This window comes from Suncus etruscus, chromosome 8, assembly GCF_024139225.1.
Source record: "Suncus etruscus isolate mSunEtr1 chromosome 8, mSunEtr1.pri.cur, whole genome shotgun sequence".
Classification (NCBI taxonomy): domain Eukaryota; kingdom Metazoa; phylum Chordata; class Mammalia; order Eulipotyphla; family Soricidae; genus Suncus; species Suncus etruscus.
The window spans coordinates 55,463,053-55,486,111 of record NC_064855.1 but is presented as its reverse complement, the minus strand read 5'-3'; the positions used below and the strand labels follow the sequence as shown (position 1 = coordinate 55,486,111).

Sequence of the window (23,059 nt, the reverse complement as noted above, 5' to 3'; positions counted from 1 at the left end):
TCCTCTACTTCTGGAATTCTTATGATATGAAGATTAGTCCTCTTGGTTTTTATCACAAATCCTATATTCTCTTCCATTTGTTTATCTGTCTTTTCTTTTGTCACTTCCTGGTAATCACTGATATAGTCCTCCTTATGTTAAATTATTTTGTTATGGCTGGCTATTCTATTTTTTAATTTGTTTATTTCCATTGATATAACTCTTTGATACCCTTAATCAGTTCATCTTTCAGTTGTTTGAATTGTTCCAATGGTTATCTGATTTTCATGGCCATTGCATGAAGCATTGCTTTAAGTTCCTCATTGATGCAGATTGAAGCTTGTTTTTAACTAGAAGATTTGACAGAACTAGTGTACTTTTCTATATAAGAGCTTGTAAATTCCTTTGTTTCTTTATTGCTTTAAGAGCTTGAGATTCAGATTCCCAATTCTTTAAGATCTAAACTGTTTGCTTATCTTTTAGCTCACTGTTACTCTCTATAATCTGTATTCTAACAACGCCAGTGACTAACATGCTATTTCAGAGTTCATACAAGAGAATAACTCATGATCCCATTTTCTGGAATGCAAATATTGAGATATTTGAGGCAGGGTATCAAAACCAGAAACACTTGGGAATTTGTTGTGGGGTGGAGGGGTTGAAGGTGACACGGAGATACACTAGTGACCGAGAGTTTTAGTTTCAGAGCCAAGCCGTGGTGTGGGGACTTCCTGGTACAGGAAAGCCAGGGAGAAGTAGTACATGTAGCAAAGACATTGAATGGGTCTTATGGGATAAGAGCCAAAGACATATCTAGATGATAGAACAGGTCGATATGTGCATTTTGGATCCTTCTGGGTTTGTCCTGGGTTCCACAGGTAGGCAAAAGTTTCCTGGTGCAGGGATGTGGAGCAGGTGGAGAGCAGCCCTACATACACCTATCCTAAAATAGTTTTTTTTTTTTTAATTGTTTCTAGAAAACAGCATATTGATCTTGCTTCCATTGTGCTTTCTTTCCTATTCTGAATATCTGTAGTCTGGCTTCAACCAAAGTAGTAGACTAAGTCTTGCAGAGTGGGTCATGGTTTAGCGGTAAAGTACTTAACCTTGCATATGTGTATGTTTCTGGGGTCTATCTCTGAAATCAGAAGTGAATGAATGAACCAGTTCAGTGCCCAACAGGCTGAATTTCACATTTCACTCACCTCTGTGTTCTTCTTTCAGGTTCACTCAGCTTCGGTTCTGGAAAGCTACCCAGCTCAGCCTGATGGGTTTTCTAGTTACCCTTCAGCACCAGGAACACCATTTTCCTTGCAACCAGGCCTGTCCCAAAGCGGATGGCAGTGAATATATTTTAATCTTCTATTCTTCTCTATAACATCAAACTTGCCTGAGGACTGCAATAAGGGACAATCTGACAGATGTGAAGTTGGCCAAAAGTTCTTTTTTAAAGAAGAAAGAAGGATACAGATAATTCTAGGAAATTTGAAATAATGGTTTAAAGTTGCATTTTAATAGCAGTTTAAATACGAACACTCCCCAGTGTAAATAAACTGACAAGAATTTGTGCGGAGAATAGTATTAAGGTGTTTGGGGACTTTTCACCTCCCATCCTATCAGAATTTGAAATGTATGTGTGACCTATGTAAGAAAAACAAGACAAAAGAGGTTAAACTCTATAACCGAATACAGCCTTAAATCTGCTTGTATAGCATCCACTGACAGAAGTAATAGTTGTGCCTCAGACTTAAGGGTTGCATGTGGCCCTGAGGGAATCACTACTCTTGGTATGCATGAATAGTTCCTTCAAGTATCATTAGAACTCATTACTCCATATGTCTACACAAAAGGATCTTGAGAACCCACAGTTATTTTACTAATCATGATATATATACTGCTGAATTTAACTCAATTTATATCAGGTAAGTGAAAATGGTGCTTAATATAGTCGTTAGAATGACTTTCAGGTGTTTTCAACTAAAAAAATACATATCCAAAACTGCTTACTACAGAAATGCAGATGAGGTTTCTGATAATTTGCCTTCAAAACTTATTTCTTAATCTCAGCAGTATCCAAATGAGTGAAGAATATGTGACTGACCCTTGGGCCATCGCTGTTACTCAGTGTACTCTGGAAGCTCTTGGTGAATGTTTACAATCATGGGACGTAGGATTTCTACTTATACTGAAAGTGAAAGTTTAAGATCATTCTGTGACAATAAATAGAGAAAACTTGCTTTGTTAGTAAATCTGCAATGTGTACTCTATTTAAGGATCTGTGGTGGTATAACAATTGAATGTCATTACTTTAAGTATAATAACTACCACACGTGGGAGGGAGGGGGAGTAGGGAGAATGACTTCCAATCCTGTGATGAAGAGTGTAAACTATAGAATCTACTGTAGTGATTTCAGCACCTAGAAATTTTACTTTTATAAAGATGGCGTCTGAAAGATGTTGCTAATGTATTTTCCTTCAACATGGGGAACAAACTTTTTAAGTACTTAATAAATATTCCTGTATGGTTAGTTTTTAACAATTTTTTAAAATAAATTTTATGGATATGACAAATATTTTATGTGTTTTATTAAATGCTTGAATAGACTTTCTGGGGTTTTTTTTTGTATGTTCTAGAGCTAACGTGTTTCTATTTGGTTGAAGCTCAGTTTATACTACTGATTTTTCTTTAAACAATACTTTTGTCATGTCATAACTAATACTTAAGACAGACTCATTTATGCCTTTATTAATTTGAAACAATGTAACCTCATGGTTAAACTAATATGAAGTACTAATTTTGTTCTTTTTAAGTTTACACTCATAAAACTTTAAAAAGTTATTTTGTATCATTTATGTATGTTTATCATTCATTTAAAAGTTGTCTGATGAATATTTCTATGGTGATGCTTCATTTTATTTCTACAATCCTAAAACTTTAGTGCAGCAAAGAAACCATATTCCATGCATCTTGCACAAATTGGGCATTTGCAGGTTTATATGAGGACATTTTGGGAATAGTAAGAATTACTGAAAATTGATTTTATATTATTTACAACCATAGAAGATAACTACTCAAAGCCTAATTTCAGATAAAGAAGCCAAGTCAGGAAACATTATTTTGGAAATAGCACAGAAAGTGGTAGCTTTGAACTAAGCATTCACCAGCAATGCTGGTTTACCTTAATTTTTTGAAAATGCACAGGAACAAGAATGAGTTTTACCTAAGGGGGACCAACCAGAAGTGACAATGATGAATAAAAATTTAGATCCCTTTTATAAGCACAAAAGACATAATGTCTTCTTGACATTACTGGTTAGTTTGAATGAATCTATAAAGGAGAGGCCTGATTTTAAATGACTTTGTAAATTAGGGTAGCAAGCTGAGTATTTGTTTTCTAGATAATAATAAATTTATTAGAAGGGACCTTGCAAAAGCCGCTTAATTTGGGCAAATGTGTCTCAATGGTGAAACTCTGGATGGAGACCACAGCACCACATACACAAATCAAAAGTTAGACTATAGTATAGAGTTTGGTTTAGAGATAGTAAATGCTTACTCAGAAACTCAAAAAGGAAGGTTACAGGTACTGGAAGTATAGAAAGGAAATAGGGTCTTTCACTTCCTATTAAAGACCATTTTCCTTTTTCTGCCTCTATTCCCTTAATCACCTATAATGTAAATTTGTCACCACTGTCAATCTGTAGTTGATAAATCCATTTAAACCTTACCACTTGATTTGCCAGGTGATTTTAGTCTTATAAGATTAGGTGACACAATTTTAAAAGACAAACATAATGATACTTTGTTTTTTAGAATTAAGATAGTAGTAGCCAATATTTAATTTGAATCTATTAAAGGATGAAATATAATTAAAATTGACAAGTTGGAAAGGATGATCACTTTGTGTCCCCAAGGCCCTCTTGTTCAGGAGAAGCATTGTGATCATTTTTTAGTTGAAAGTTTAATTTGTGTTGGATTAAAAATTATCAATATAACCCCTGCTTTTCGGGTGGTGGTGGGGGGTGTTAAACTGTAAAAAAAAAAAAAAAAAAAAGAAAAACACAAGAAAATGGAAGGAATACACAGGCCCAAGACTGTAACTCACAGTAGTTTGCTTACCTTGGAAGGGTAAGGCCCTGGGTTTCATATACAGACTGAGTTAAAGAGGAAAATGCACACAGTAAATCAGGGGTCTCAAACTCAATTTAACTGGGGGCCACAGGAAGCAAAGTTGGGGTGAGGCAGGGCTGCATAAGGGATTTCACAAAAGTCCTCAAACATCATTAACAGTCTTAATTATTTTTTCTGAACATGAATAGAACATTGAGTGAAGATCATCAACAGTTCTGAACATGGAATCTTTTGCCTATTTCTTGCTGCCAGAAACTTGACAGTGCTTCTTCTCACAAATCTGAACCACATTTGGCTTTAGAGAGGAAGCAGTTAAGACCCTCAGTATGGCTTGAAGATCAGCATCATTAAGTCTAGACCTGTACTTTGACTTATTGAAGTTCAATGTGGAGAATAACTTTTCACACAAATATGTGCTCCCAAAAAGGCACATGGTGTGCTTGAACATTTGGAAAAGCTCAGGGAAGCTGGGGGCCAATTATCTCAAAAATTGCCCATGCATGTCTGCTTTTCCACTAATCTCCCTGAACTTGGCTTTGAGATCAGAGTTCATTGCAGGTCAGTGACCTCCATTTGAAGCACAGGAGGGGCATCTTGCACATCAAAAGAAAAGGGGTCCACAAAAATTTGGAAAGTGGCTCTGTGCTTTTTGAAGTCTGCAAATCTGTGATCAAATTCCTTCTCTAGCTTAAAAATAGCATCAACATATTTCTCACCACTGAATGGTATGCCTGCATCCACAAGTTTCTTGCATGCTGGGAAGTGGCAAAGGTTTATCTGAGAGAGCTGGGATTTTCATAACACAAGTTTTGTGGATAATGCTCTTATGTTGTCATAGGCAGCACTAATAAGCTGCCCCGGGCCTTGTAACATCTTGTTTAGTACATTCAGCTTATGTGTGATGTCAACAAGAAAAGCTAAGTCCATGAGCCATTTGTGATCACTCAACTCAGAAACAGCATTCCCATCCTTCTCCAAGAAGGCGTTCACTTCTTCTCTCAACTCAAAAAATCTTTTCAGGACATTTTCCCTTCTGAGCCAATGTACCTCGGTGAAATAGAGCACATCTCCCTATTTGTTGGAGACTGGCATAACTAAAAGCCCTTTTTACTAAAATCAAAATGGAGTCTTGAAAGTCTGAGCAAAAGTGCCTACGTGACAATTAGCAGGAGCTGCCAGCCTGAGCAGCTAGCAGATGTTGCCTTTGCCCTTGGACCTAAAGAAAAGGGGAGTTACTGCATACCTCAGAACTAGGGGAGTCAACTACAGGCACCAAGATGTTCCCATAAAGATAGAGGCTGGTGGGCCTAGGCAGAGATTAGATCTTATACTTTGTTGCTCTAACACGGTATGGGCCTCATGATTGATGAATGCCAGCCTCCTGGTGTACAACCTTGTTAATTTTGAAAAAACAAGATGTGCCTGTGGAAAGTTACAATTATTCCAAGAATGCCTTGTCCCTTTCTCTTTGTTTGGCCTGACTATAAAAGGCCTACCCCCTCCCAGAATAAATGGACTCTTGATCGGAACTTTTCGCCTTGAGTCTCTTTATTTCCCAGCCCCTCTTTTCTTTCAGGCCGGAATCCTCTTCGTGACTCGTGAATAACTGTTGTGGTCTCCAGCCTCTCCTGCGGGTCAGGAGCAGGGTTCCTGGGGGGCTGCACATATTCTGACTTCATTTCCTCTAAAAAAGCACAGAACCTCCTGTGCTTTAAGCCCCTGGATCTGATTTGGTTGATGCATTTCACAACAGACATCACATTGTCACACGGCAAGCATTTACTGCAAAGGACCTGCTGATGGATAATGCAGTGAAGAGCAATGGCCTTCTCTACACCTTCCTCTTCAAGCTTTTTTTTTTTAACAAGTGCCTCCAGTCCATTTTTTTCTCCCTGTCATCGATGGCGCTCAACAAACCTCTTCCATGACAAACCTGCATTCTCAATGGCATCACACAGATGCCAAAATATCTCATTAGCGGTAGTCTGGCCATGCATTGGAATTATTGTGAGCAGCACTTCTGTCGATTTAAAATTGAAATCAACACCACGGACATAAATTGTGAGCTGCACAGTGTCTGTTATATCTGTGCCCTCATCAAGAGCAACTGAGTATGCTTCAAAACAGTTGGCTTTCTCACACAGTTGATGATGTCACTTGACATGCCAAAAATGCACTCTGCCACAGTGTTGGCAGAAAGGCTAATTTTGCTAAACTGACCTTTCTTTTCTGGAGAGATAATACTTGCAGCCTATAACATGCATTTTTTAACAAACTCTCCTTCTGTGAATGGTTTCCCTGCCTTAGCAATCATCTCACTAACCATGTAACTAGCTTCGACTGATGCAACATTCTCTTTGGTTGCTTTCTTGAAATCTTGTTGCTTCATTAGACATGCTTTAAGACTGGCAACCTGCTTGGCTCTCTCATTTCCTTGATATTTTGCACATTCCTCAGCATGTTTAGTTGAATAATGGTGTTTCAAGTTGTATTCCTTGTGCACTGCAACTTTCTCTGAACAAATAAGACATGTGGGGATGTCCCTGTGCTCAACAAAGAAATACTGTGTCTCCCACTTTTTCCTGAAATTGTCTGTGCTCGTCATCAATTTTTCTCTTCATTGCAGGCTTTGATGAAGTCATGATGAAGGTATTACAAAATCTAATTCTGTAATAAACTTCTCTCCCTTAGGCCTCCAATAATGCAAGGGACAACAGGCAGGAACAGCAGAAATGACATCTGCGCTAGGCGCAAAATATTTGCGATTATTCACTTACCGAATATTCACAATAACAAATCGCATAGTAAGAAAAAATCGCAAAAATTTGCATTAAACATTTGCATACCCGGAATAGAACTGCTCGGGGTATGCGAATGTTTTATACGATTTTTTCTTTTCTTTTTGTGTGTGTGTGTGTGTGTGTGTGTGTGTGTGTGTGTGTGTGTGTGTGTGTGTGGTTTTTGGGTCACACCCGGCAGTGCTCAGGGGTTTTTCCTGGCTCCGTGCTCAGAAATTGCTCCTGGCACGCACGGGGGACCACATGGGATGCCGGGATTCGAACCGATGACCTTCTGCATGAAAGGTAAACGCCCTACCTCCATGCTATCTCTCCAGCCCCAATTTTTTCTTACTAATTCGATTTTTATTGTGATTATTTGGTTAGCGAAAAATTGTGAATACTGTGATATGTAAAGGCCGCCGTGGGCCACAAAATGTTGTATGGTGGGCCACAAATGGCCCACGGGCCGCAAGTTTGAGACCACTGCAGTAAATTGTTGGTCTTATTAATCTTCCTTACTAGTCCTGTGACCCTATGTGAAAAGGAAGAGGTATTTCAGGCTAGTTCTGAAAAACGCAGGATAGAGAAATGGTCCCTCATTCTATTTCACCTCTCCCCCTAGTTTCTATTCTTGCAGTAACAATTGCACACACTTCACATTGTGGAGGTCACAATTTTGTTTTGCTTTTCAGGCTTGCTTATTTGCCAGGGATTGCACTAGCAATTCATGCAGATTCTAATTGTGTTCTTGGGCTTGGGAGTTGGCTTGCAAAATTTAGTTATGCTCACTAATCTCATATTGTCTGTTCACTAGAGCACCAGGACCAAGTTCAGTGCACATGAACAGCACCAAAATTGAACTGGCCTTAGAATTGCAAGGCAAACAGTTTTAGCTACAAATCTTTTACTTTTTTTTTTTTAAGGTGTCTAGTCTAGACCATACCCAGCAGTGTGGATTACTCCTGGCAGTGCTTAGAGGACAGTATGGGCTGCCAGAGATTTAACACAGGTTAACCACAGGCAAACACAAGTGCTCTTCCCACTGTACAATTCCCCCATCCCCTTACCATAATCTTTCCCTAGGTCCCCTCAGTTTATTGTTACAAACCTTTTGTTGTTTTTTTTTTTAACAAAAGTAGTATGAGCTTTACTGTTCTAGAGGCTAGCTCTTGCTGGAATGGGGAGTCCCCAGGCCAAAGGCCTTCTTCTTTACTTAGGGGGTGTTGGGAGGCCAGGATGCCCCCAGCCGTCCCCTTCTTCCCCTGGACTCCAGGGCCATACCTCGGAGTTGGCCAGGTGGCCAGAAAGGTGGGTGCCGGGAGGATTCTAAAGGGGACCCCAAGCTTTTCCCGCCCCTCACTCTGCACTAGAGGGGAGGGGCTTGGGAGGAGGCAACAGATTTCTGGCTTCCAGTTCCATACCAAATTTTTTTCTGTTCTGGATGCTAGCTCTTGCTTGCATGAGGTTTGGGGAGACCCCAGGCTGAAGGCCTCCCTAGTTTGGGGGTTGCTGGGAGACCAGGGAATACCCCACCCAGCACAAGTGGTTTGTTCTGGTACAGTCACTGGCAACCTTTTCTCACCAGTTTCCATTTTCAAAACTGCTCAGGGGCTAGCGCCTCTGTGCATATAGTATATATTAATAGGATTCCCTATGTTTAATGTATGTTTTGCATATGCAGAATGTCCATCTTGTATTCTGCCGTTGCCCACCACCCTACAAGTTCATTTCTAGTCCTTTACTCCCTCACCCCCAATCATCATTACCCACATTTAACCCTTTTTATCTGCAGTTCTTGTTTCCTCAAGAAGCAGATCATTGTCCCCACACAGAGCCAGCTGCCCAACTGCATCCTAAGTGATAAGATAGACTCTCAACCTGAGAAGATCCCATTACACGGTTGCTATTGACCTACTTTTCAGAGGCCTCTGTTTCTCCTTCTTCCTTTATTGTGGACTTTTGCTTGCTAAAAGACTTGATTTCTAAGAAGTCACAGCTCAGGCATCTTTCCTAATATGGGATTATCGTCAGCCGAATATCAGACCGCACAGGCCAAATCACAGACCAAAGTGGTGCACTGGATTTAACATCACACCCCATCTATTTCTAAAGCAAAAGTGACACATAAAAGGGCCATTGAGTATTTTATATATATTTCCTTAACAGCTATAACTCTTACTATATAGTCTCTTATAGAGTGACGATTTTCCCCACTGTTTTGTCAATTCTTCTCTTTGTGATCTGTACAATAAGGAATTCTGGTAAAAGAGTCCCTCAGTTTAGAGCTCATTTTAGAACCAACTTATGAGGATTGTTGGACTTGTTCCAGCGGCCCCATATGCACCAATAATGTCATGTGGCATTGTTCCTCTTCTGCATAGGCACGTTAAAATGGAAAAATACTATACATACAAACAAGTTCTTATCTAATAAAAATAGGAACACACAAATTTTGTAATGCAATGGGACTTTACACTCTGAACATTGTTATAATGACATGGCTCAGGCCTCAGAAGAACGGTCATTATCCATTCATCACTGAACCAGGGATGCCATCTATGAAACAACCATGGTTGTCTATAACATCACCTGGGAGCAATCCTCTACCAGGGAAGACCCTACCTCTGCTCTGACATCGACCTACTCAAAAGAGACTTCCCTTAACACCCAGAAGACAACAACAACTACGACCTGTTTTCAGGACAGGGCTCTCTGCATTGCCCTCTAATTGTGAGGTGAAACTAGAGGATGCTCACTTCCACATCATCCTGATTTCAATGTAGGATATGCAAATTCCAGGATCTTTAACTATAGAAATCTGATACCAACAATGCTTGTGTGGGAAAAAAGTGTATTGGCACTACAGACAATGACCTGAGTTGGACAACCTAGTATGCCTGGAGCCTAGAGTTGGACTTATGCTAGAAATCTTCAGGGGTAAGTTCTCCTTGTATTTAGGCCAAGATTTTCCTTTCCATGTCCCCCATATTTTGCTGGACATATGCAAACAAGAATTGCCACTCTAACACCTTTTTTACTGTACTCCTTTAACTCTTAACCTTAAAAGAGAGAAAGAAAGAGAGACAAAGAAAGAGAGAGGGGGAGAGAGAGAGAAGAAAAGCTTATTAAATCTTCTGCTGGGCCTTTAATTGATCATTCAATGATTTTCAAAAATATACTTGCTACTGAACCTTTTCTTTCTCTTCCATCTCATGAGGCTTTCTATTTTTAATAACCTTGTATTATAATTATGTTTATGTATTATGTATTATGATCAATTGTGTCAACTATGTGATATATTTTCTTTAAATAAATTTTAAAAGAAAGTATAAGTGGCTGGGGAGATATTACAGTGGGTAAGGCACTTTGCATGTGGCTCATCCTAGTTCCAAATCTAACACTGCCAGAACTGATTCCTGAGCACAGAAGCAGGAGTAAAGGTCCCTTAATTGTTGTGTATGTAAACATTTTATGGGATTATTATGTTACTGACCCTACCCTGATCGGTTATTGTGCCCTACCCTAGGGTGTTACCTGGTATTCTGCTCCTACCCGAGGGTGGTACCTGATTCTGCTCCCACCATTGTGTGGTACCTGATTCTGGGGGATAAAAACAAGGGTCTGTGGAAGGCAAGGGCTCTTTTTGGCTGGAACTGATCCTGAGGCTTTGGACTTCAGTCTTGTCCACTGAATAAAGCTAATATTTCCACAAGCCTGACTGTCTTCAAGCTGTTTACCTGCCACTTCACCTCAGAACCGCCAGCTGAACAGGGTGGCAGACGCATGCTCCGAGCTGGAAGGGAAAGACCTCATCCTCCATCCCTCAATCAATCAACCTCTTCAGTGGTTGACATGCAACACTTAATAATATCCAGCACTACTAGGTATAACCCGGAAAGAAAAGAAAAAAATGTATGAGAAAGAAAAACTTCAAATAACCTTTAATAAGGGGGCAGGAGCAGTGATGCAATGGGTAAGGCATCAGTTAGCCTAGGACAGACCGAGGTTCAATCCCCCTGCATCCCATATGGTTTTCAAATATGAGCAAAGCAGAAAATTTGATTCAAAAAAACAAAGGAAACAATAGAAATTTTAAAGCACTAAGGAAAGGAACTGCTAGGCTATAAACGATAAAGGAGAAGCTTAAATGCATATAACTAAGTGTGCAGTGCTAAGGGTTATTTGGGCATGATTTTGGAATTTTGGCATCTGGAAAGTAAAAACTATAGAGCTAGTTAGAGAAGAGACAGAATGAACAGGTATGTATGTTTGGGTTATTATGTTGAGTTTGTTTTGTTTATTTGGTAAGCCTTATGCACTATAGTGATAAATTTTGGTGAGCAGCAACTTTATGGAGAAAATAGCTATGATACTCATAAGAACCTACTTAAATTTAGGATACATAATTATGATTTTATATAAAAGCTCAGAACATAAAATTTTCCCTTGAATTATATGCACCAAGAAGTAGAGCAAATAGTTATAATAGCACTGTTGTGATAATTAAAGTTAAATATTCCAAAAAAGTAAATATTCTATATGATGTTATGTATTAAGGATCAGTGTTGATGAAACTACGCCTGCCCAGTGGGGCCTGACCGTGAGAAATTGTGAGTGCTTCCTGTGTGTGTCTGTCCCCTGTCCTGTCGCTTGAACCTCTTGGGAGTGGGCCAAAAAGAGGCTCCAGAAAACTCGCTCTCCCAGAGGCTTATTCAAGGGCAGGCACAACAAGGAACTGCTTCACGTGAAAACCGGTATAAGCAGTACTTTGCAGAAGCCAGGTCCTCTGTTTGTGACGTCAGGCTGGGAAAATCTACGAAACTACGCCTGCCCAGTGGGGCCTGACCTTGAGAAATTGTGAGTGCTGCCTATGTGTGTCTGTCTCCTGTCCTGTTGCTTGAACCTCTTGGGAGTTGGCCAAAAAGAGGCTCCAGAAAACTCACTCTCCCAGAGGCTCATTCAAGGGCGGGCACACCAAGGAACTGCTTTACAACGTGAAAACCAGCTATAAGCAGTACTTTGCAGAAGTCAGGTCCCCTGTTTGTGACGTCAGGCTGGGAAAATCTACGAAACTACGCCTGCCCAGTGGGGCCCAACCATGAGAAATTGTGAGTGCTGCGTGTGTGTGTCTATCTCCTGTCCTGTCTCTTGAACCTCTTGGGAGTGGGCCAAAAAGAGGCTCCAGCAGAGTACACCACTCCGCTTTGCTATGCGGCCGTGCGCTCTTTCTAAGGAAAGAACGTTATTAAAACAAGAAGAAAAAAATCACACTAAGAACTGTGCTAGAGGCTGAACTCTGCTGGAACTCAGAGGTCAGCACCCATTTCTGCATGTTTTCTGTGCTGTGCTCCATTTTCGGCCTGATTTTATCCTGTGTGTGGATCATCTGTGGACAGCTCGACTTCCCTGGAGCCTTCCCTGGAGCTGAGCTTACACGCCCAGAAAGGAGAAGCCGCTGAACTCTGCTGGAACTCAGATGCCAGCACCTCTATCTGCCTGTCTACTGTGCTGTGCTCCATTATTGGCCTGATTTTATCCTGTGTGTGGTTCATCTGTGGACAGCTTGCCTTCCCTGGAAGTGAGTTTACAAGCCCAGAAAGGGGAAGCCACTGAACTCTTCTGGAACTCAGATGCCAGCACCCCTATCTGCCTGTTTTCTGTGCTGTGCCCCATTATTGGCCTGATTTCATTCTGTGTGTGGCTCATCTGCGGACAGCTTGCCTTCCCTAGAACTGAGCTTATATGCCCAGAAAGGGTAAACCACTGAACTCTTCTGGAACTCAGATGCAGCACCCCTATCTCCAGCAGAGCATGGCCGCTCCAGTTCACTATGCAGCCATGCACTCTTTCTAAGGAAAGAACGCCACTGAAACAAGAAGAAAAAAATCACACTAAGAACTGTGCTGGAGGCTGAACTCTGCTGGAACTCAGATGCCAGCACACCTATCAGCCTGTCTTTTGTGCTGGGCTCCATTATTGGCCTGATTTTATCCTGTGTATGGTTCATCTGCAGATGGATCGCCTTCCGTGGAGCCTTCCCTGGAGGTGAGTTTACAAGCCCAGAGAGGGGAAGCCGCTAGACTCTGCTGGAATTCAGATGCTAGCACCCATATCTGCCTCTGTCTTCAGTGCTGTGCTCTATTATTGGCCTGATTTCATACTGTGTGTGGCTCATCTGCGGGCGGTTCGCCTTCCCTGGAGCCTTCCCTGGAGCTGAGCTTACACGCACAGAAAGGGGAAACCATTGAACTCTGCTGGAACTCAGATGCCAGCACCCCTATCTGCCTGTCTTCTGTGCTGTGCTCCATTTTCAGCCTGATTTCATCCTATGTGTGGCTCATCTGAGATGACTCATCTTCCCCTGGAGCCTTCCCTGGAGGTGAGTTTGCAAGCCTAGAAAGGGTGGAGCCAGAGGAGCATGGTCCCTCCCTTTTGCTTCCCAGCCGTGCACATCATTTAGCCAATGAGTACAACGACAACATGTAGAAAAAGCCACAATGGAAGTGTGACAATGGGGAAACAATGCAGGTCAGCGCTAAACATAGAGAATGATGATGGCAACTCTGATGACTTGAACATGACCAATCAACTAGTCAGTCTCTCAGATAACGAGTTTAGAATCGCAATATGGAAGATGTTCAAAGAACTCAAAGAAAGTATAGAAGAGAATACTAATAAGAATCAAGAAAATATGAAAATAGAAATCAGCAAACTTCAAACTGAAATTTCAGGTCAAATAACAGGTCTGAATAACTCAGTAGATGAATTGAAGAAAAACATGGTTGAGCTTTCCCACGGGTTAACAGCAGCGGAGGATAGAATTGGTATAATAGAAGATAAGATGAATAACAATTTCATACAGCAGAAGAAATTGGAAAAAATCCTCAAAGAAAATGATCAAAGAATGGAAAATTTATTCAAAGAATGGGAACAGATGAAAATAGAAGTCTATGATAAACTCAACAGAAACAACTTAAGAATCACTGGAGTCCCAGAGACCCAGGAAGAAAATCTCCAGGAAGAATCAACAGTCAAGAACATCATTAAAGAGAAACTACCAGAGCTAAAGAATACATGCGATCAAATCCTGCATGCCCGAAGAGTACCAACTAAAAGAGACCCCAGAAAAAACACCCCAAGACACATCACAATGATGAATCCCACAGATAGAGACAGAATTCTGAAAGCAGCAAGATCGAAAAGAGAAATTACAGTCAAGGGAACATCCTTGAGATTTACTGCAGACCTGTCACCGGAAACACTCAAGGCCAGAAGGCAGTGGTGGGACATAGCGACAAAACTCAATGAAATAAATGTTTTGCCTAGAATACTGCACCCAGCAAAACTCACTTTCAGGTTTGAAGGAAGAATACATGGTTTCACAGACAAACAACAGCTCAGAAACTTTACAGACCCAAAACCATTCTTAAAAGAAAAACTGAATGGCCTACTTTAAGACAAGACTGACCAACAGACACACCAAACTCCAATATAAAGATGGCACTAACTCCCAGGACAATTCTTTTTCTCAATGTCAATGAGTAACTAAATGCACTATTTAAGAGACACAGAGTGGCTAAATGGATCAAAAAACTCAATCTAACCTTCTGCTGTGTACAAGAAACGCACCTGAATAGTCAGAACAAACATAGACTCAAAATAAAAGGCTGGAGGAAAATCATCCAAGCAAACAACACCCATAAAAATTCTGGAGTGGCCATACTAATATCAGATGATGCAAACATTATACTTAGGAAAGTTGTAAGGATCAAAGATGGACATATTGTATTAATCAAGGGATAAGTACAGTAGGAAGAAATCACTCTCCTAAACATATATGCACCAAATGAGGGGCCAGCAAAATATTTAATAAAAATGTTGACAAATCTGAAAAATAATATCAATAATAACACAATAATTGTGGGAGACCTCAACACGACATTGTCAACATTTGACAGGTCAACCAGACTGAAATCCAACAAGAATATACTAGACGTGAAAAAAAAAATGGAAGAAAGAGGCCTAGTACATATATAAAGGACATTCCACCCTCAGAAGCCTGGATACACATTCTTCTCTAATGTATATGGGACATTCTCCAGGATAGACTACATGCTAGCACATAAAACATACCTCCATAATATCAAGAGGATAGAAATTTTGCATGCTACCTTTGCTGAACCAAAAGGCCCTGAAATTATATGTGAACTACAAAGGGACACAGAAGAAAAACTTTAATACCTGGAAAATAAACAGCCTAATACTAAAAAACCAGTGGGACCGAGATGAAATCAAAAAGGAAATCAAAACCTTCCTGAAAACAAATGACAATGGAGACACAAACTATCAGAGTCTATGAGACACAGCAAAAGCAGTACTGAGAGGAAAATATATAGCTTTACAAGCACATATCAGGAAAGAAGAAGGGGCATACCTGAATAGCTTAATGATGCAGTTCATAGAATTAGAAAGTGCTTAACAAAAGGACCCGAAAATAGGGAGACAGAAGGAAATAACAAAGCTGAGAGCAGAAATCAATGAAGTGGAAACCCGAAAAAACAATCCAAAAGATCAACAAAAGCAGTAGTTGGTTCTTTGAAAAATTAAATAAGATTGATAGACCACTGGCAAAACTAACAAACAAAGAAAGAGAAAGAGAAACTTAATAACTCGTATTAGGAATGAAAAAGGAGAGATCACTACTGATATGGTAGAGATTTAAATGGTAATCAGAAACTACTTTGAGAAACTCTATCCCACTATAAATGAAAACCGGGAAGAAATGGATAAATTCTTGGACTCATAATCTTCCACCGTTGAATGAAGAGGATGTAGCATATTTATACAAACCCATCACTGTTGAGGAAATTAAGACAGTAATCAAATGTCTGCCCAAAAACAAAAGCCCTGGCCCAGATGGATATACTAATGAATTCTTTTAAACCTTTCAAGAGGAACTACTACCAATCCTGGCAAGACTCTTCCATGAAATCAAAAAAAAAAAAAAAAAAAAAAAACAAGAAAACCTCCAAATAGATTTTATGAAGCCAACATCACCTTGATACCAAAACCAGACAGAGATGCTGCCAAAATAGAAAATTACAGACCAATATCACTGACGAATACAGATGCAAAGATCCTCAGCAAAATCCTGGCAAATAGGATTCAATGTCTTATTAAGAAGATCATCCAGGGGGCCGGGCAGTGGCGCTGAAGGTAAGGTGCCTGCCTTGCCTGCGCTAGCCTTGGACGGACCGCGGTTCAATCCCCTGGTGTCCCATATGGTTCCCCAAGCCAGGAGCAACTTCTGAGCACATAGCCAGGAGTAACCCCTGAGTGTTACCGGGTGTGGCCCAAAAACCCCTCCCCCAAAAAAAATCATTTAGAAAAAAGAAAAAAAAAAAAAGAAAGAACATCATCCACTACGATCAAGTAGGTTTCATCCCAGGAATGCAAGGATGGTTTAACATCCGTAAATCTATCAACATGATACACAACATCAACAACAAGAAAAATAGAAATCATATGATCATATCAATAGACGCAGAGAAAGCATTTGATAAGGTCCAAAACCCATTCTTGATCAAAACTCTCAGCAAGATGGGAATGGAAGGAACCTTTCTCAATATAGTTAAGGCTATCTACCACAAGCCAAAGGCAACTATTATCCTCAATGGAGAAAAACTGAAAGACTTTTCTCTAAATCCTGGCACAAGGCAAGGCTGTCCTCTCTCACCACTCCTATTCAATATAGCACTGGAAGTACTTGCTATAGTGATTAGGCAAGAAAAAGTTATCAAGGGAATCCAGATAGGAAAGGAAGAAGTCAAGCTCTCATTGTTTGCAGATGACATGATATGCTACTTAGAAAACACTAAGGTCTCTATGAAAAAGCTTCTAGAAACAATAGTCTCATATAGCAAGGTGGCAGGCTACAAAATTAACACACAAAAATCAATGGCCTTTCTATTCACCAATAGTAATAAGGAAGAAATGGACTAAGAAAACAACCCCATTCACAATAGTGCCACACAAACTTAAATATCTTGGAATCAACTTGACTAAAAATGTGAAGGACCTATACAAAGAAAACTATAAAACTCTGCTCCAAGAAATAAGAGAGGACATGAGGAAATGGAAGCACATACCCTGCTCATAGATTGGCAGGAATAACATCATCAAAATGGCAATACTCCCCAAAGCATTGTACAGATTTAATGCGATCCCTCTAAAGATACTCATGACATTCTTCAAAGAAGTGGATCAGGCACTTTTGAAATTTGTTTGGAATAATAAACACCCTAGAATAGCTAAAGCAATCACTGGGAAAAATAATATGGAAGGAATTACTTTCCTCAACTTTAAACTGTACTACAAATCAATAGTTATCAAAACAGCAATGTATTGGAATAAAGACAGGCCCTCAGATCAGTGGAATAGGTTTGAATACTCAGAGAATGTTTCCCAGACATACAATCACCTAATTTTTGATAAAGAAGCAAGAAATCCTAAATGGAGCAGAGAAAGCCTTTTCAACAAGTGGTGTTGGCACAACTGGATAGCCACTTGCAAAATATTGAACATAGACCCCCAGCTAACATCATGCATGAAGGTTAAATTCAAATGGATGAAAGACCTCGATATCAGACCTGAAACCATAAGATACATAGAACAACATGTAGGTAAAACACTCCAGGACATTGAGACTAAAGGCATCTTCAAGGAGAAAACTGCACTCTCCAAGCAAGTGAAAGCAGAGATTAACAGCTGGGAATATATTAAATTGAGAAGCTTCTGCACCTCAAAAGAAATAGCGCCCATGATACAAGAGCCCCCCACTGAGTGGGAGAAACTATTCACCCAACACTCATCAGACAAGGGGATAATCTCCAAAATATTCAAGGCACTGACAGAAATTTACAAGATAAAAATATCTAATGCCATCAAAAATGGGGAGAAGAAATGTACAGACACTTTGACAAAGAAGAAATACAAATGGCCAAACAACACATGAAAAAATGCTCCACATCACTAATCATCAGGGAGATGCAAATCAAAACAACTGTGAGGTACCACCTCACACCCCAGAGATTGGCACACATCACAAAGAATGAGAACAAGCAGTGTTGATGGGGATGTGAAGAGAAAGATACTGTTATCCACTGTTGGTGGGAATGCCGTCTAGTTCAACGTTTATGGAAAGCAATATGGAGATTCCTCCAAAAACTGGAAATCGAGCTCCCATACGACCGAGCTATACCACTCCTAGGAATATACCCTAGGAACACAAAAATACAATACAAAAATCCCTTCCTTACACCTACATTCATTGCAGCACTGTTTACCATAGCAAGACTCCGGAAACAGCCAGGATACCCTTCAACAGATGAATGGCTAAAGAAACTGTGGTACATATACACAATGGAATATTATGCAGCTGTCAGGAGAGATGAAGTCATGAAATTTTCCTATACATGGATGTACATGGAATCTATTATGCTGAGTGAAATAAGTCAGAGAGAGAGAGAGAGAGAGAGAGAGAGAGAGAGAGAGAGAGAGAGAGATGCAGAATGGTCTCACTCGTCTAAGGGTTTTAAGAAAAATGAAAGACATTCTTGCAATAACAACTTTCAGACACGAAAGAAAAAGAGCTGAAAGTAACAGCTCACCTCACCTCAGGAAGCTCACCACAAACAGGGGTGAGTTTAGTTAGAGAAATAACTACATTTTGAACTATCCTAATAATGAGAATGTACGAGGGAAATAGAAAGCCTGTCTAGAGTACAGGCGCGGGTTGTGTGGGGATGAGGGAGATTTGGGACATTGGTGATGGGAATGTTGCACTGGTGATGGGTGGTGTTCTTTACATGACTGAAACCCAAACACAATCATGTTTGTAATAACGTTGTTTAAATAAAAAAAAAAGGATCACTGTTATATATTGAGGATTATATCAAAATCTTCATGTAATATCTGAACCTCAACATGATAATATGGAGTCATTAAAATTATAGAAGCTCTTATGAGAATTTTAAATTGGTCTAAAGCAAATACAACAAAAATAATACATTACTTAAACATATATTTGATATTTTTAACTTTTAAAAGCAAGAAAATTATTAACTGATTTTGGGATTTTGGAAGCTAAACTTGGTGAGGAATATTCAAGTACCTTCAGTGCAGATGATGACATTCAATTCTGAATCTAGCTAATGCATTCATGGTCACTCAGATTAAATACAAACACACATGTCTGAGGTAAGCCAGTAGGGTCAGAAAGCTTTATTAAGACCATCTGACATTATCCTTGACTAGTTATGTCACCAGAAAAACCTATGAAATTTGATAAATGAATAGTTGAGGAGACTAACCTCCCACAACTAGAACTTTACTTCATTGTAGTATATGTATAATGAATGATCACGAATGCCCCTTCCTCCTACTATGCACCTAAGACCATGAGAGTTTAAAAATATGATTCACAGGGTAAAATGGGCTGAGTGAGTAACTCCAATGCAAAATAATTTTCCTCCAAGGGACTGGCAGGCTTTTCTTGGCAAAACCCATCCTTCCACTTAAACATCCATCCCTGTTTCAAAGAATACCTTGAACATACTCAGATCCCACTCCTCTTCAGGAAAGAAGTGACTATTCATTGAGTTTTCTGACTCTCCTTCTTTAAAGAATGTGCTAAACTGTCAATAGTGTGGTGTGTGTGTTTGTGTGTGTGTATACACTTTTACTGTAGGTATTCTGGAATTCTTTTCTGCAATGAAGACAAAGACTCAAACCTTGAATAGAAGTTGTGACTGTGTCTTTCAGCAATGTGACATAACCTTTGCCCCAGTCTGAGGACCATAGTTACCCTGGGTCTGGGTCACAGGGAGTTATTCCCAATCTCAAGAAAGATCAAGTGGTGCTCATGATCAGTATGATGAGTTGCCTTAGAGGGGCTTTCTAATGTTTATGACTTTTCTAGTGTTTCTAATATTTTCTAATGAATAGAGTATTTAGCCTGAGGATAGGGAAGAGGTAGGGAGCATTCAAGCAGGTAGAGGGGTTTAGTCATATAATTATTATTGCTGTTCCAAAGAGAAGTCAGACATTTGCTATTGAGAAGTTTTTACTATAAATAACCCTACTAGATAGGTGGACTAGCTTTCTTTTATTTGAAAATGTGGAAATTCAAGAATCATTCAAATCAGAATAAACAAAATAAGATGGTTGGCATATACTAATGTAAGTTATGACACCAGAAAAATTTGTCATTGAAAAAAAAAGGCACATTCTTCTAACAGGGTAGCAAATATCCTGGAACATATATGTGCATCTTAGAAGAAATGATAGGGGATTGATAGTATCTAGTAGGAGAACGAACATTCCTAAAACCAGAAACTCAAGAAAGGGTCAAGCTAGGTTGAATTATCTAAAGATAGAGTTTTTGCTCTGGCTATACATGTTCAAGGACAACAGAAATCATATTGACAACATTGTATGTATCAAGAGTGAAAATAGAACTGACACTCGAGCAACTCAGGGCTTCCCCTAATTTAGTAATTAACAGAAGATGGAAATACATAAGCACAGGAAACACATTCTAGCAATTCCTCCTCAGCTTTCTTACCTTATCCTCATTCCCACATGTGGGAAGGGAGATATTTACATTGTCTGAATCTAAAAGTTTGTTTATTCTTTAAAGGAAAGAAGGAGCCAGAAACATTAAAAGCAGCCCAATTTTTATTCATTTCTAGAGGATTTTTTACTTAGCTCAGCTAATTATTGGTGTTGCTGATGGTTAAAATCAGTCATGCTTCCTAGGCTGAGATATTTGACCATTGTACTGAAGAAGGAAAACAGTCATTTTCCTAGGGGATATGTTCAGTGCAAGTGCCCTGGAGGTTTCTCTCAACTCCACCAGGGAGCAATTATTGTTACAGTTGTTTTCAACCTTGCACCTCAGTGATAGGCAGTGCTGCTGTCATCCGAGGTATCTAGCTATTAAGGAGAAAATGAATTTAGAAAGCAGTTAAACGAGCACTTCCAAAGCATGTTACTGCATCACTGGGGGAGGCCATAGTCTCCAAGTAAAAGGATTTCCCCTGGCAGGAAAGCTTATGAAAGTGGGAAGCGTTCCTATTCTTTTTACAAGAGATGTAGGTTCCAAATTAATGGTAATTGGCAATCATGGAGAAACAGGAAGAAAAGATGATGGGTTGACAGTTAAATCCGAAATGGGCCCTTATTATTTCAAATTTGCAGTAAATAAGCTCCAGGTAAGAGAGAGGAGTGAGTTGATAAATGTTTTAATATGTTGACCAGTGTTCATTTGAAGAAAGAGGAGAACGAGGATACTCTGAGTATTTTGCATGTAATGTTCACATAGTTTTTATAGTTAACACTGATAGAGAGTATAACCATGTCCACTTTACATGCAAAAAAAGTATAAAGAGGTTAAATAAGTTACTCAATGTCACATGACTAGTATTGGGTTTAATTTAGCCAGAGTAAACCCAAGGCCTGACACTGATGTTTCACCCCAAACCCCACTCAAGGAGCAATGAGAATGAATAATAAAAAGAAAAATGCCCTAGTTTAGATAGTAACTTACCCTGTGCATGTTTATGTATGGTTGTTTTGCTTTAGGTTTAGATTTTTTGAACCACACTATATAATACTCAGGGACTACTTGCAGCTCTGTGTTCATGGGTCAGTCCTTATGATGCTTGAGCGACTATCTAATATTGGGATCAAACACAGTTCTTCTACATACAAAGCATCTGCTCAGTCCATTGAGTTATTTTCTCCATCCCTGTATACATTAGTTTTAATCAATAATCCTGATCTCCAAATCCTTCCTTTTTTCATTTTATTGATACCATTGTGATTTACAAAGTCCTTCATAGTTGGATTTCAGGCATACAGTGACAGTGAGCTAGGGCCATCCCCACCACCAGTGTTGACTTCCCTCCACCAATGTTTCCATTGTACATCCTATACCACTATTCTTAGCCCCCGGGCCTGCCACTATAACAGGACCACTTTAATTGTATAGTATTACAGTTTGAACCACTTTAAGTTTATATTGTTATAGTTTTGATCTCTTGATTCTATTATTGTTGACTTTAGCTTAGGTATTTAGTTCTGTCATTTTTTGTCTCCACCAATGTAACTGAGTCACTGACCCCTGGCTCCCATCCTCTTCTTTTTTCTTCTTGATCTTATAGAGAAATCAAAAACAAAGTAATTAACGTCCCAAGGATCTATGAAAAAAGCAGGAGCCTCTATCTATAAGATAAAAAAATATTTTTAAAGGATTTGTTGGTTTTTTTTCCATAGGCACAGCAAACATTGGGGATATTAGGAAGTAAAAACTATTGGCCTACATTATGGTGTCCCTGCCCATTAAGCATCCTGTCATAAGACCAACTGCAGACTCTGGCATACTAATCGTCTAACCCCAAGGTCTTTCTTCATGGTTCCAGTAAAAGTTCTTCTCAACCACAGTTGTTGCAATTAGACTTTTATAAATAGATATCTTTGTTTTTGCATAGATCTTATGTCAAAGCCAGGATATCATAGATAATCTTCTAATTTCATCTCAACATTAGGTGGAAATCTACCCTGAAAACAAGTTGTTACTGTTTTCTAGTCTTCAGAGTGTCATATGAACCCACCTTGGAGCTAGTCTTTGCTTGGGTGTTATTAGGTCTCCCCCAGTGGAAGTTTGATTAATGGTGGTGATGCAAAAAACCATGTGGGTTCCAAAGATGGGCTCCAAAATTCTGGACCAGATGGTTAATGTTTGATCAACTGAGGCATAATTCAAGTCACTATGACAAATGTTCTGTGTGAAAGACCCTCCTATAAAATTTATGAGTTCCTATTCCTATTAGATAAGAACTTCTCTCTATATGTAATATTTCCCCATTTTAATGTTCTTATACAAAAAGGAATAATGCCACATGATACTACTGGTGTATATGGGGGTAAAATAACAAGCTAAACAATCCTGTAACCTGGTTCTAGCATGAACTCAGACCCCAAGAGAAACTTATCTACTAGAATTTCCTACTAAACAAATCCAAAAAAGAGATGGGAAAAGTTACCTCTACATAAGGAAATACACACTAATAATTATAGCTGTTAAGAAATACATCTAAAGAAATAT

General features: G+C 39.4%; 2 protein-coding genes across 2 annotated transcripts in view; both read left to right on the top strand.

Annotated features, from left to right (window-relative positions):
- The window catches only part of PROSER1 (proline and serine rich 1), a 36,706-nt gene extending 34,156 nt beyond the window's left edge, over nucleotides 1–2,550 (top strand). The window contains exon 13 of the mRNA XM_049778761.1: nucleotides 1,204–2,550. Within this exon, the coding sequence (XP_049634718.1) occupies nucleotides 1,204–1,326 (123 nt within the window). The 3' untranslated portion in view covers nucleotides 1,327–2,550. The remainder of the gene's footprint in view (nucleotides 1–1,203) is intronic.
- Nucleotides 2,551–8,068: 5,518 nt separating this feature from the next.
- The window catches only part of STOML3 (stomatin like 3), a 39,379-nt gene continuing 24,388 nt past the window's right edge, over nucleotides 8,069–23,059 (top strand). Inside the window, exons 1-2 of the mRNA XM_049778472.1 lie at nucleotides 8,069–8,199; nucleotides 12,905–12,936. Of these exons, the coding sequence (XP_049634429.1) occupies nucleotides 8,069–8,199; nucleotides 12,905–12,936 (163 nt within the window). The remainder of the gene's footprint in view (nucleotides 8,200–12,904; nucleotides 12,937–23,059) is intronic.